Below are 16,357 nucleotides of genomic sequence, written 5' to 3'. Positions count from 1 at the left end.
ACATGGCCCCCACAGTCACCAGATCTCAACCCAATAAAGCATCTTTGGTATGTGGTGGAACGGGAGTTTCATGCCCTGGATGTGCATCCCACAAATCTCCATTAACTGCAAGATGCTATCCTATCAATATGGGCCAACATTTTCAAAGAATGCTTTCAGCACCTTGTTGAATCAATGCTACGTAGAATTAAGGCAGTTCTGAAGGCGAAAGGGGTCAAACACAGTATTAGTATGGTGTTGCTAATAATCCTTTAGGTGAGTGTATTTCTTGATCGCTTTCACGATTATACTGGTATTGAGGGACAGGCACTACAATGGTTCAGATCTTACTTATCAGACAGACATAAATTTGGCCATTTAAATGGGGAATCATCAAATCTAACGCAAGTAAATTATGGATATCCTCAGGGATCTGTTCTAGGACCCTTGCTATTCTCCATATACATGCTGCCCCTTGGAAACATTACGAAAAAACATGGAATTAGCTTCCACTGCTATGTAGATGATACTCCGCTATATATCTCATCAAGACCAGATGATTGCTCTCAGCTACCGAAACATCCATTGACATCCATTCAAAAAAACATCTCCTTTCCTGTGTTCAGCTGAAGCCAAGCCATAAGCAGTTACCCATTTTTTGGCTAAAGGTTGCAAGCTTTCCATCTAGTGACTCAAGTCAGCTTCACTTACAGATCCTTTGGTGTGTACGTGTGTGTTACAAGTCTGCAAAGTTACAAATCCGAAACTCCATTGTAACACGAGTTAGCATCCCTAACAAAAATCACTTCTCTTGGCCTACAGCGAACGTCAGGATTGAAGTCATCCAGTTACTTCCGTAATGAGTCGATGTCGACACGTTATACATTTGCATAATGTCCCCTTGGTTCTTTGATACACCCTCAAAGATAAGAAGTTTCCCTGGGGAGTGAACTGAAGGAAACCGATGAGATGCTTAAAATAATTCCATATTAAATCGCAATCTTGGTAAAAACAAACCAAATGGTTCTGCCCAGTGCCAATTTTAATTTATCTGCTAACGTGAGCTGCTACATAAAGTCAAATGCTATATAAAGTCAGTCGAAAGAAGCGATGGAGTGAGTCGTACTGTACATTAAAAGATTGAATGATATGCTAAAGTTCGAACAAAAGTATGTAATTTGCATTCCTGAAGAAATATAATACAGTTGAATGTCTTTTTGAAAGATATTTCTCCATTATGGTCTCGAAACAAAAGTGCAGCTTCAAAGATACGTGATGTAGATTTCGTCGAACAAACTAAATTTCATTTTAATCAAAAGACTGACAAAAACAAAATTCGCTGTCAAAATTGACATTGATCTTAATTCTAATTTCATGTTAAATTGCCAGATCTTTTCAGTGACAAACCTGCAGTACAGAAGGTACAGTTAACCCTTAAAATGTTACAATTCTTTGTTGTATGTGCAACAAAAAAAAGTTACTGAAATACTTAATATTATTTGCATTTCAGTTAATTTTTTTTATTTTGTTCAAATAATGATGAGTATCGTATTCCCAGCATCGAGATGTGTACTGAAGCGTGAGCATATCGTAACACTCCTTATATTTATATAGGTCCGGCTGAATTATTTATTTTGATCTTTATTCTACCCAAAGCTACAAAAGGTTGTCCCTCTATAACAAGTGCTTCTTCCCACTGCCTAAAATGCAACTGAATGCTTCCTTCACAGATGCCTGCATACTCAAACAACCGCAGAAAGCTACATTTAAACACATAACATTTACATGCATATTTACAGCTGATCTATTCGCACTGGATTGGTATTACCCTGAGGTAGTTATTCTAGACCTTTTTACAGAAGGTAAGTCACTGAAAACCTTCCCAACATTGTCCTTAGTCATTTTAGAATGTCTTTGTAATAATTGAGATGCTCCGGTAATAATAACAACTTTACCTCAGCTCCCCATATAACCTAATCTCTTCCGAACAGTGGTTTGACAAATGAATATATCTTCCATGATAAATCTGAATAAACACAGAGTCTGCGGGAGGAAAATTGGAATTTAGATCCAGTTCAGAATGTGTTCACTTTTTGGAAATATGCCGATGCTAAACATTTCATTTCAGCCCCAATGGAAAAACGTTAGCATTCATCCAAATACATCACGATTAAGGGTGCTCCGATTGATCGGTCGGCGATCATAATCGGCCGATAATTGCTTTGGGATGTTTGATCGGCGGTCTCTATAAAGGCCCATCCAGAAAAGCCAATCTGATGATGCAAAACTCGCGAGAAATTTTTTTACGCGCTGCTAAAAAATGGCTTCACCGGTCTGGCAATTCTACAAGGTGTGTGAAAAAGACAACACATTAGCAATCTGCAATGTGTGTAGCAAGCAAATCCCACGAGGCGGAAAGAAATTAAAAAAATTTAACACCACCAACCTCATCAGACATTTGAAGGTTAGTCACGTAAAGGAGTATGAGGAGTTTTCTAAATTAGCTATCGCTAAGACAGCGCGAGACCGTTCAGCAACTCACGCGCCACTCACTCAGCTGTCGGTAACAGAGACGTTTCAGAGACAGCAACCCTACAGCAGGGACAGTAAGAAGCATAAAGAAATATCTGACAAAATAATGGAATTAATTTGCCTAGATCACCAGCCACTGTCTATTGTTGAAGACTAAGGGTTTCGGCGACTCGTGTCCTATTTAGATTCACGTTACACTATGCCAGGGCGTAAATATTTCACAGATGTTTGCCTGCCGCAGTTATACCAAACAGTGTTTACATATGTCGACGGCCTTATGAAGGACAACATAACAGCCATTGGTTTCACTAGTGACATTTGGAGTGCGAGTGTATGTCCCATGTCCATGTTGAGCCTCACTGCGCAGTTCATTAATGAAAACTTCGAACTACAAAAAGTTGTTCTACACTCAAGAGTTTTCAGGATCACACACCGCGGAGGCTATTGCTGCTGCATTCAGCGATATGTTTGAGCATGGGGAATCCCGAAGGAAAAAGTGCATGTTATTTTACGGGATAATGCAAAGAACATGGAAAAGGCCATGAGGGATAGTAATCTACCCAGCCTGCCGTGCATGGCGCATTCACTCCAGCTCGCCGTGACCGAGGGCATTATGTCACAACGCAGCATCACTGATATGATCGCCTCTGGAAGACGGAACGTCGGCCATTTCAAACACTCCCCGCTTGCCTATTCCCGACTTCAAAGTGTTCAGAAGCAACTGGGCCAGCCTATCAAGAGACTACAGCAAGATGTACCTACCAGGTGGAACAGTACTGTATATATGCTGCAAAGTTTGCTAGAACAAAAACGTGCCCTGTGTGCTTATGGAGCCGACTATGAATTGCCCTCTACGTTCACCGCCAGCCAGTGGAAATTAGTAGAAAATATTATTTCGCTACTCGCGCCATTTGAAGAGCTCACGCAACAGATGAGCTCATCAACTGCATCGGCTTCTTGAGAAGACAGTAGAGACTGACCACGGCGTATAAACTTCTAAAGCCACGTTGTTGGAAGCGGTCCAGAAAAGATTCCGTGACATTGAATCCGAGCGCCTGTATAGCATCGCTACAATCCTCGATCCAAGGTGAGAATTTACACATTCGTGTGTGCGTGCGCGCTGTGTGGCGGTCAGAGCGAATTAAAGAGCATGCAAATGAAATGAGTATTTAAAAAGTTTAAATTCAAAATTGATTTAAAATTTTGACTTTTCTTGCAGGCTCCTTAATTCATATCGCAAGGATATGTATCTTTGGTCTTAATTATTGATACAAGGAGCTATTACTAAAATGAATAGGCCTAGTGTAATTGTTTTTCTTTTGAGTAGGCTGGTATTTCCTTCAAATTATGTTAATTTAGCTGTAAACATAAGCATTTAGAACTAATAGTTATTAATAAGATTAACAAAAAAATGTTTTTCTTTTGTGTAGGCTGGTATTTCCTTCAAATTATGTTAATTTAGCTGTAAACATAAGCATTTAGAACTAATAGTTATTAATAAGATTAACAAAAAAATGTTTGGGAGTATGCTAGGCTGACTAATCATAACACGAGCAAATCATAACCTTCAAAATTAAATAATTGAACATTTCTTAATAAAGATTTTCAATTTTTCTTATTTCTCTGTGCTGCTACATATTTATTTTCTAACGTGGAGCAAATGAAACCCCATTATTAAAGTATCTGATTCAATTTTTTTACAAATTCATATTCAATTCAAATAAATTAATGATTGTTTTGTTTTCTTGTTAATAAAAGGTACAAAGACAGATATTTCTCTGATGCAGTAAAGCCCCAGATACGTGGGCTGCTTTCTGAGGTCCTGGCCACTGGACTGGAGCAGCAGGATGGTGGGGCGAGTGGCTGCAAGCGGGTCCAGACCCCCAGATTAAGTACCACGAACTGGCTCCTTGCATGCTATGTATGCTGAGTTGTTGGGTGGAGATCGGGAATGTGGTGGCAGTGACATCCGCAGCTCGGCATCACAGTTGAATCTGTACCTGTCAGAGGCAGTTATCCCACAAAGCGGACAGCCACTTGTTTATTGGCAGAATAATAAAAGCCCCTTTCCGGCTCTCACAAAAGCAGCACGAACCTACCTCTGTGCACCGTGCACAAGTTTTGATAGCGAGTAGGGATGCTCCGATCCACCTTTTTTGCTTCCGATACCGATTCCGATACCTGAGATTCAGTATCGGCCGATACCGAGTACCGATCCGATACTAAGGTAAAAATTTTAAAGTGCACAATTACTTAATAAACTATGTGCATTGCTGTGCAAGACATCAGGCTCGACTTAACATAAATTTCCTGACCCCGTAAAACAAAATAACAAACTAATGATTCACAAATTTAGTAAATAGTTTATTAAACCAGCACCGGTGCAAAACAAATGAAAAATAAAACAAAAGTGTTCACTATCTTTGGACAAAAGACATTCAAAATTAAAGTGCAAATTAAGCAGCTGAATAAAACAACAGCTTCAGTAGCTTGATAAACGGGTATAAATAAATGGAAACAAAATCTCTTAATAATTTTTAAGAAAGTGCAAAAATAATTAAAAAATCAATTCGCAAAAAAAAGCTGCTGAAATTGAGCAAAAAAGTAATAGCTTTACTGCTTTAGATATTCAAAGTAACATGAATCAGATCTTTTTAATGCTTTAGTCACTAAAGCAAAGTCCACTTAACTAAACTAAAGTTTAGTGAAAATAAAATGTAACATCCAACACAGAAACAGATGAATAAACCGCTAGCTTCCCTAGCTGAGTAAAACTGCACATGTTTGTTGCATTTAACGTGGCATTTTGTGGCACAAATTTCTCATCCAACCAGTGTGCTGTTAAACTTAAAAGCGACACGGGGGACACGTCGCAGCTCCAGATATCTGTTGTAAAACTCACCGCATTGACATCTTTAATTTTTTCGGATATGTGTTTGCTTTTTGACTTTTCGGTACAGTTCAAGGTAGAGTTAAATATTTACGCTTCGGCGTGTCGTACTGCGGCTCCAGGTGGTTTATAAGGAGTCTGAAGCCATTATTCGCAACGACGGACAGCGGTTGCCCATCCATAACAATGAAAGCGGTGGAACTTATTGGCGTAGCTGTTGTAAAATAACTCCAAATGACAGATATTTTGGCTCGCTCCATGCTGTTCGCTGCTATATGTTCACTTGTTCACGTGCACTACGTACAGAGCACGTTGCTAGCGTATGATGGCGCACGTTGCTAGCGTATGATGTCACACGTTGCTAGCGTATGATGTCGCACGTTGCGCAATGCGCAGCCGCCCACGAGAGAGTTTAAGCGCCGGTGTCTCCATGAACTTTTACATCGTCTAGCACAAATTTTATGTCAGATCGGGTATCGGTGACAAATTGCACCGATACCCGATCTAGAATTTTATTACGTATCGACGCCGATACCCGATACGAATATCGGATCGGAGCATCCCTAATAGCGAGCGACTTTTTAGCGCAGCAGGGAATATTGTAGATGAGAAGAGGAACAAGCTGTCAGCCAAAAATGCAGAGATGCTTATATTTATAAAGAAAAATCTCCCATTGATGCTTAAGAAGTAAGCTTTGGGAGATCTAATAATATCTATCTCCCCTCTCTCTTTCTCTACCTCACTCTCCCTCTCTCTACCTCTATAAATGCCCACAAAGTTATAGATACAGATATGGAAGTTTTTACTTATTTGTATTTTTTGTTGCTGTGCAGTGTGCACCTGTGGTCCTTCAAGTGTTAGAAAAAACTGATGGCTGACTGACTCAAAACAATAGTTTGGCTATAGCCTTTTTGTTGCAGATTTTAGTTTAAAGTCTAAAGCTAAATTTAAAGATGTTTAGATGTTCTGTCTTTAACTTTATTTTATATTCTACATGAACGTTGTATTTGTCAAGCCCTAAGCTGTTCCCAATAACCAAGCACAGGCTGCTAAATTAAAATGCTGAAAATGTTGCTAGTAAATAAATACACAGTTGTTAATTCATGATAAGTTGTTTTCTCTTAATTGTAATACGTAATGTACATATCGTTTAATAAATAATGCTACATGATAAATAGAAGGCTTCAAATAGAGCCTGTAATCGGTGATCGGTATCGGGTGATACAGCTTCCAGTAATCGGTGATCGGCCCCAAAAATCCTGATCGGAGCACCCCTAATCACGAGGAGAGCGAATGTTATAGAAACTCAACATTTTGTGAGGGGAAGTGGTTCTTTTTACACTATTGCTCTTTTGGCAGTTAACATATTAGGTATTTCCCTCCTCTCTTTTATGATCCAAGAACACACTATTCTGCTGCCTGCCTCCAAACCATACTAGGAATACATGAACCCTCGAGCAAAGACCTACTCGCACTCTTCACAACTGGATTATTTCACAATCTCCATTCAAAACGTACAGAAGCATTTGATTGAAGGAAGCAGACAGCCTACTGCGTATTCACCTTTCCAATCAATGACACCCTTGTATTCAGGCATTGTGGGAAGTTTTAGAGACTATGATGAGCAATCCCACTGCAGCAACTGGTTTCAATGGGTTGTACATGTTTATTAACAAAGGATGTTAATTCCATACAATCTGAAAGAAGTGAAGAATTTGGGAGGCAGTGTTTCAAAACAGCTTTGCCATTGGTGACTGCTCAGACAAACAGTGGTGGAGCCAGAAGTTGAAGCCATACAGTTAGTATATGATGGAAAACAGTGGCATGTTTATTTTTGATAGAGGTACAGACAAACACTATACAGTTTGGCAGCTGGTTGAGTGATTTGAATTGTGAATTTATTTTATATTGGTAATTCTAATTGATGCAAAATATTTTAAATATTTCTATTGCCTATTGCTTTATCAAATCCCTCTCAGACACCAAGCAAGTTACCAGGGTTTAAATAGAAGATGCCAAGAATATCACATATGTGTTTATGTAATACAAGGAAACAGAGATAGTCAATTGTTCCAGTATGTTGCTATTAACATAAAAAATGATTTGAACACTAGTCACTAGTTCTGCCTTCTCAATGACATTATACACATTGTATAAGATGTAAAGTGATCACTTGTCAGGAAGCAATGTGTGACATTTGAGAAAACGCAGTATGTCCGAGACCAAAATATTAGAAGTCAAAATCCCATAATCTAATACTGAGAGTATCATAACATACAAAAATAGTATAGTCTAAATTGGGCATTGCAAACGGGAGCTAACGTCTACATTGTTTAGTTCTGTGGTTTAAATAAGTCCAACTACTATGTTCTCGTAATGGGAGAAGAATAAAGGATTCCATCTCTACAATAGGTACCGGTTGAGTTGGTCATATGACAGAAATAAACCAGAATGAAACCAAAATAGTTTGAGACTTCAACCGCTGGCAGTGTTAAGCATTCGCATGACACACCTACCTCGTTTAACCAGTGCTGTGTGCCATTTAGACATGCCATATCAACATTACTGTAATAAATCCCAACCTTGAACACTGAAATGAGCTGTACCATAATGTAAAACAATAACAACAGACAAACAATCAAAAGTGGCGATGTTCCCTCTCCCAATAAGGGGTCCATGTTTACATAAGGGGTCTCAGAGAGTTCATGTAAACAGTGCAGCAGTAAATTAAATCTGTAAGAGCCTTGCAGATTTTCGTTGACTGGGTGTAAATCCTTTGACAGTAAACAAACACACACAGTGCCTCAGCGACAACAGAAAAATGAAAACCAGTTTTTAACATTGTTTCCTTATCACATGAACGATCTTTAACTAGTTAGAATTCCCATCTAAACAGAGGATCACCACTAATGGAGCATAGATGGAACTTTGTTTTTATGAAAACAATAAAAAATAAAAATTACATTTTGGTGCTACCTGCGCTACTAGTGCTAGGATAAATATACAAATAAGTGTTCCGTCAGTCAATAACGTTACGATTATTTCCTGAACACAATAATAATATTACCGATGTCTTGATCACTCGTATTTTCAGTCACTGTTGTTAAATTGTAGTGCGACGGCAAAATGGTAGTAGTTGTTCTTTTTGCAAAACGGAAGTTATGATACACTGCTTTGCGAAAAGCTGAAAGTTGAATGACGTCATTGTGAAAAGGGCCTATACGCAACCTTGCCGCTAGATTTCACTGACTGGACCTTTAATACAACAACCGGATTGGACATGATATGTTTGCAAAACAGTAACAAACTCCAGCGTCACATTCAAACCACATGCATATTAAACAAGAAAAGCAATCAAAACATTAATCCTAACTAGGGCTGGGCGATAAATCGATTTTATCGATTAACTCGAATTTGACGTTTAGGGCGATTTTTTTTAATGAAAATCGGTTTTCTCTTTAACTTCTACGACCGACGCTCTCGAGTGCTCACACCAAACGCGAGTTGCGCGAATAAAACGCGCTATTCGCGAGTAGTTGGACGCTTGAACATTTTGATTTTACTCGCTTCATTCACGCGTGTAATTCGCGCCATTTGCGCGTGTAATTCGCGCCATTCGTGAGTGAAATACGCATCATGGGAGGGGCTTCTGGCAAGCGGCTCGCGTCTAATTGCGACATGGATTTTGTTGAGAGGGTAGCGGAACACCCAGACACTGATCCACTGCAGTGGTGGAAGCGTCACGAACCAAACTTCCCAAGGCTCAGTAATCTGGCCAAAAAACACTTGTCTGTCCCTGCTACAAGTGCCCCATCAGATAGGCTTTTCAGTGTGGGAGAGGGCATTGTTACATGTAAGCGGGCATGTCTCAAGCCAGAGGTAGTAGTAGACAGGCTTGTCTTCCTGGCTAAAAATGTGTAAATGAAGAATGTTGAAACTAAAGTAATGGATGTAGATGTTTCATTTTGTTTACAATTTCAGGGATTCAGGAAAACTGTTTAAAGTTTTGTTTGCACTTTATGAATACCACTGCTGTATGTATTTTTGTACAATCTAATTTAGTCATTTTTGCCACATTTATTTGACCAAAAAGGGACACAATTAAATTATTTTTTCATATTTTAAGTTATTTTGAAGGTGCATTGTGTCACTGTAAGTTTGAGGTTATTAGAAAACTGATAAGCTACATTTTCACTGTTTACAACGGCAAGGCCTGCCATCTCGTTTATAAGCATGTTTTAAGGCTTGTTTCCTGTTACACTTATGCCCCAATGGGAAATTTAGATTAAACTGCATAAAGGAAAATCAGAACAAAATAAAGAGTACATTTGTTTTGAGCAATTTCTTTGTCAGTTGTAGTTTGTTTTTAAATAGAAAAAATAAATCGATTAAAATCGAAAATCGGGTTTGTTGTGAAAAAAATCGGAGATTTTTTTTTAAGCCATATCGCCCAGCCCTAATCCTAACCCATTCAATCTACGTTTCTAGTATATGGAAGCAATTTCATTTCGGTTCCCTCATATAAAGCACCAGCCAACAGTCATAAAGACTAGCTGATGTGAGCGAGACATTGGGCTGGAACTGCACTGTCTGACTCCAAGAAGCCATGTAAACTAACAAAGTGGCTTAGAACTGCTTGAATCATTTACCTTAAACGAAAGAGCCCAGAAAGTAATTTTAAACAAAGACCGTGAGCCAAATACCAGCTGACTGCAGTACAGTCTAAAGGATTCCACACCTCTTCCCGTTTTTCTGCCTTCTACACTCTTTTCCCCAGGAGGAAATGATGTCAGCAGCAAGGCATTTTGTTAGGCTTGTGTTGTGTTCACCATGAGAGCAAATAAGCTTCTCTTCATCAGCACAAGTACGGATTATGCCAGCAGGAGACGGCTCAATTTATCTAAGGATGGCTTGCCACTGTCTCTGCTGTTTCCGAACACACATACACAGATCTCAGAAGTTGGCAAGCACCCTGTGTGCAGCTCCGTAAATACAGGCATGCGTATAGAAGGCAGTGGGATTTCTGTAATGTAAATATTAAAGCAATTTCTGCTAGCAATCTTTACCAAGCTTCCTTACAGTGACAACATACATTTGGAAAACTCCTGACATCTTATCTCTTGCTTCCTCAATGTTTTATCTGTACACCAATATCTATACTGGACACAAAGCTTTGTGTTTATTACAGTCAAAAATCCAGATCTGGTTTGAAAACTGTTGTCAGCAGAGCAGCTAAAAATTAAAGGCGTATTCAAGTGCACTTTGACCCATTCCCATCTAACCACAAAAAGGCACACATCATACTTAACAAGGACATATGGGGCTATGACCGGCACTGTAATGTTCAATGGGCTTTATGCAATATTTACATACTAAAATGACTTCTGGCTACCAGGTGACCAATGTTCCAAGAGACAATAAAACCAAAATAGCTTAGCATCCTGAGTGTTTACAGAAAGAACAATGGTTTTGAACATCAACAAACTGGTAGGGAAAACAAACCAATAGTAAACCAAATGTTGCAATGCTACTAACTTGAATACATTTGTCAGAAGGGTAAATGTTTTACTAACAACTTAGCTACTGTGTGCTAAACTTTAACAATAACAAACATTACCCTCCTCAAAGCTTTTGTCTAGCTCACACAGTGTCAGAAAAGGACTGGACCGCCGCGGTGCAACATGACAAGACATTAGAAAAGCATAAGAGCCTTATTTCAATTTCCACACTGAATGCGGCACAGTATTAAGAACAACAGGTAGTCATGTCACGCCCAGTGTAGACACAGCGTTAAAGCAGACTTGCAAACTTAATTTTAGTTATTTCAGTTTGTGCAAGTTCATGTAAAACTTGACATTGTTTTTTTATTTTACATTACTTAAGAAATCTGCCAAATAACAGTAACAGTGGTGACCAGTCTTTCAATCAAATGACACATACAAAAATACCATGTTAATTTATACATTCTATTGTGAAACATAGCTTGGATTAACAAACCGGGAGATGCTGCTATAGTTTGAACGGCTTATCTAAAAGGAGCCTCGTTCTCAGATCCTGAATGAAGGATTAAGACGTCAGCAGCGTGTGTATCTGATCCACAGACTGCCAGTTCAGCTGGCCTCCTTAGGTCATTCAGCAGAAAGATTTAGCTTCAATTGTTGAGTGCTATACAGAGCTCTTCTATATATGGCAACTGTACGCTAGGTCTGTTGCAGAAAGGAAGCTGAAAATAAAAAGTGTGTGTGTGACCATGACTGAAGCGTCTATAACATTTATTTAAAAAGCTGTCAAGTCCCCCAGTCAAAAGAATAACATTAATGTGGCTTTCATAGCAGCACTTCACATGCTGTCAAATTCCCCTTATCTGGGGATCCAATGTGTCACTCAAAAGTGAAAGGACTGCATTCAGATTTATTTGCAGCTATTAGGAAATGACAGTTTTCGTGAAAACGTACATGAATTAATTAGCTCATGGCTAAAATCAGCTTACATGTGTTAGAACGGTACAGTCGTCTTTCCTTTTGAAAAACGAAACAGAGTTTCTCTATTTTTCACTGTTGTTTTCAAAAGGATTTACTTTATTTTAAAGGTTTACTTATTCTTTATTAACAGTTAAAGCAACACATTGTAGTTTTTTCGACCTTAAAATTATTACTTTAAAATTATTTCAGTGGTAGAACAACTCTTAAAGGGGTGTTGCCGGTGTGTCATGCCTTCTGCCTTCTTTAAAATGTTAAACTTCTCATACTTAACATTGTAAATTTTTCAAAAAACTAGTTGACTTATTACGTAGTATTTCTGTGCTTGATACACTCCCCCCAGTGTTCGTACAGGTTTAGAACGTTTTTTTTCAAACATGAAAAATCGTTTCGCAACAACTTTTCTAAGTCCCTTATTGGACAATTCTACTGGAAAAGGCACGCCCACACATCAACCATTGAGAGCGGGAGAAGGAGCATGCGAAATTCACTTTCACTTGTGTGCAGGAGAGAGAGATAGCACTTTGTTCGCAAAGTTCAGCTGTGTTGTTTGTTTGCTGCATTTGGGTGATGAATAAAAGGTGGATATAATGCTAGATTCGGAGATTGCTTGAAACTGATAGATGGAGCGGCGGTCCCAGCACTAAAAGATGCCGGACATGAACCTCACGTGGTGAGTGAGACTGACGTCTGTTTTCTTGGCAATGTGTGCGCTCGTGCTTTACTGAAACCTGCAGATTCCGATTTTTGCCAATTCCAATTTCCAATTCACAAACTATGATTGACAGTACATATATAAAAGCATATTTACCTCAGTACTTATTTTCATTCGTCAATAATTTGTCAATAATTTGTCTATGAACAAACTAAAATGTGGTGGTGTTTTCAATATTGCAATATTTTCATTGTTTAGCAAACAACTTCAGGAAAGGGAGTTTAATAGATCTGAGGAACAAAGCCAGGTTAAAGTAAAGAAACTCCACCAGCAGTACATCCAAGTGCGGGATGTACAAGTTTCCCTGGTACGAAGACCTTGATAATATCAATAATAATTTTTTTACTCCACTCATATTGCCTTAAACAATAGACAAATACTAAATAAATACTAAATAGACAAATATTGCCAATATAAAGAAATCCGATGGGTACAGTAAATATAAATTAAATACACCCCATTCACAGCACAATAAACAATAGCAAAAAGCTTTATCTTTGTTATTGGAATTGTGCAGTGATTTGTGGGCTGGAGTGCAAGATATAATAGCAGTTAAAGAGTAACTAGTCATTAGATAAGTAGTTGCAGCCAATGAGGTTGCGGATCACTGCCAATGAGGTCGATGAAACCGTTGCATTGGGGTGCTTCTGATAACTGCATGCATAATCCCTGGTTGCTTTAAGGATGGCCTGACCTCTACACACAAATTCATCGATTACATTTCCAAACAAGAAGCAATGTCTAACATCTAACTGACAGAAGAGGGGCAAACACAAACATTGTTCTATACAGCAATGACTACTGATTTACTTACAATATTGCACATTTTTCAATTTATTATCAATATATTTTTAAAATCACGTTTAACGTCATATAGAACACACAACCATTGTCTCAAGCATTAGCGAGTATGCTGCTCAAGCTTCCAGAGCTGACGCATAGGTTACAATGGGATTTTTTTTATTGAAACAACAATCGTGTCTACTGCTATGTGATGGATTCTCTTGGTGGGATGTTAAAAATACCCCAGGTGGTCCACACAGCAAGTTATTTTCAGCTTTATTTTATTACATGTTTTTTCATGTATTACAATTTATTGCAATATGTATGGTATTGAACTATATTGTATCGTATAATATATACTGTGATATGTATCGTATCGCAAGGCCCTTGCGCATACACAGCCCTAAAAACCATGTTCATGCATTTTTCTGATTCGTTCATAAACTAGCGCATTGCATACTGTTCCACAAAGCTGGCTAACCTGATAGGGACTATTTTAAACTCAAAAGCGCTCCTTGAATTAACCTGATACTTGAACATTACTGTTTCCTAAATAACTTAAAAAAGTAGGTAACGTGTTTAATGTTACTTGTCTATCACGCGTTTGTACAGACCTCGCCAAACCTTTCAAGTTCAAGGCAAATCTGGCCCGAACCAAACACAAACTCTTATTAGCGAAGTCTTGAATGCCACCCGATTGCAGGGCACTTCCAGTCCAAATAAAGCATTCACTGTTCGCCAACTGGGCAGAGAACAAGCTCAAGACTTTAAGGTCTACAACGAAATCAAAGGCAATTAATAAACAAGGCCTAAACTTTAGACCTTTCCTAAAATATTTCATCATACCCTGAAAACAGAACTTAGCAAAATTGAGAAATCCGCTTAATGTGCAGTCATCTGACTTGCAAAATATGTTGTAATAACTCACGGCAGAGTGAGGTCACACAGATATCCCAATTCGGAGGAAAGCACCCTACATGTATTGCTTTGAATGAATTGACTTGCATGCATTATACAAAACCAGACTACACTGACAGTACTAGAAAGTGAAAACAAGCTGCTTCCATGCAGGACTTAGATCAAACGCTGGTAAAAAAAACGATCAACTTGTAATGGTCTTTCCTGACTTGGGTGAACAGGTTGATACTGCAAACACCCACAACTCACATTCTTAACTTTATCTAACACCTCTGATAGTGGCCAAGACAAATGCGTCAAAGCGGGTTGAACTAACATTTACATTAGCCACAGGTCTGGTCAACAACTCTCTGAACCAACAGACCCACAGCTTCCATCACTCCACGTTTGGCCAATATCCGTGACCCTTAAAGTACTCCAAAAATACAACTCAGGATGAAATGAGATCAAGGATACCAATATCTCAAACTGACTTGAGTTCCATGAAGTCCTGTTCAGACAAGTTAGTCAGAGCAGGAAACAACTAAAGCACTATAAGTAACTACACCATGTTTGCCATACATCTGTGATCATATCTGACTTAAACCGCTTTGGCACGTTGACTACTCGGATTTATTAGATGACCATAACTATTCGGACTGAACTATTATAAAACAAGTCGCTAAGCCAACAACAATGGTTTGGAAAACACATGTTTAACGGAGATTTCGTGACATTCTCCTTCGGTCATAAAACTGGGTAAATGTTTTACATGAACACACTTCCTGGTTACGAAGGTGTGAATTTAAACTGATCAAACAGAAACAAACGGACAATGGCTGCATGCCCACGGTAGCTCCGTCTAATGTCGGACCCTCCACAGGCCCTTTAAACCCATTTCACAACACTCCATTGCAGCTGGTGGCTATACAAAAAAGGACAGATTTATATTTGTCGAAGGAGGACAAATGTAGGGTTCGTCCATGTTGAATAAACTCGTGAATGTGTCCTTTCACGTTCGCGAGCCGAGCACGAGCGAATGTGAAAGCGAACGCACGACCGTTAGCCAAACCCCCAAACTAGCCGTTTACAACGCGAAATAAAACAACAACTGACCTTTCAAGTCATCCGCGTAAAAGCATTTCATTCCAGGTATCAAATGAAGGCAAACAAATCCGGGTGTTGAATTGAAGAAGGTTACTTTATGGAGTTGTTTTGTCGGGTTGAAGTCGGGCCGTCCTGTGCCCCGTCGTCCGCTCGCTGACTCTGACTCACTGGCATCCGTCTCGCTCTCGTCTCGCATATCTGTTCAAACTCAAATCTCGCGAGATGGATCGAGTCTCCGCCACAATTCATTTACTTTTAAAACAAATATATATATTTACCTCCTTTTTCATGACATCGGAAGCTTCACAAAAGCGTGTATGTAAAAATCAGTTAGTAGCAACCACATTAATAAATGTTTATAAAAACAAAAATTAAAGGTTTCATTGACAAATGCACGATTCTATTTTTGTTGGGGAAAGGCAGCAAAATGTTTCTGCTAACCATGAAATATGAGATAATAATGAGCCTACTGTATGAATGCATTGACCTGTATGAATACAATTGTCCGTATGGTAGGAAGTTTACATTTATGCATTTTCACAATATGTGATACATTGTCCTCCTCCTGTAAATAGTCTGGTTTAAAGATTCAGCCATTACATGTAAAGCAGTAGCCTATGTTAGTTTGTATAACAAAAAGAATGTCCCAACTTGACCGTTTCAAAACAAAGCATCTGTGAAATATGCCAGAAGACAGCCACTTTCTGGCAATGTATTACGTCACATCAAGGAATGCGACCAGGGAGTGTTTTTCAACACACACACACCCGGTTACTCAACCAAACAAAAGCACTTTACAAAGCGAGCCATTTGCATGTCTTTGCTTGATACATTACAACCCATCTGCAAATGCAAGTATTCTTAACAGAGCCAGTATTATTCAAATTCAAGAGAGACTATGGGAAACAGCTTTACATTGTAGCTTTAGTATGTTTAATGCAATGAAATGAAACAGTGGTGTCTGAAGAATGTCCT

General features: G+C 38.8%; 1 protein-coding gene across 1 annotated transcript in view; it reads right to left on the bottom strand.

Moving 5' to 3' along the window:
* The window catches only part of rnf19a (ring finger protein 19A, RBR E3 ubiquitin protein ligase), a 32,034-nt gene extending 16,486 nt beyond the window's left edge, over nucleotides 1-15,548 (bottom strand). The window contains exon 1 of the mRNA XM_079484431.1: nucleotides 15,392-15,548. Within this exon, the coding sequence (XP_079340557.1) occupies nucleotides 15,392-15,422 (31 nt within the window). The 5' untranslated portion in view covers nucleotides 15,423-15,548. The remainder of the gene's footprint in view (nucleotides 1-15,391) is intronic.
* Nucleotides 15,549-16,357: the final 809 nt, after the last annotated feature.

This window comes from Barbatula barbatula (genome assembly GCF_947034865.1).
Source record: "Barbatula barbatula genome assembly, chromosome: 21".
In the NCBI taxonomy this organism is placed as follows: Eukaryota; Metazoa; Chordata; class Actinopteri; order Cypriniformes; family Nemacheilidae; genus Barbatula; species Barbatula barbatula.
The sequence above is the reverse complement of the archived record's forward strand: the minus strand, read 5'-3'. Positions and strand labels throughout refer to the sequence as shown.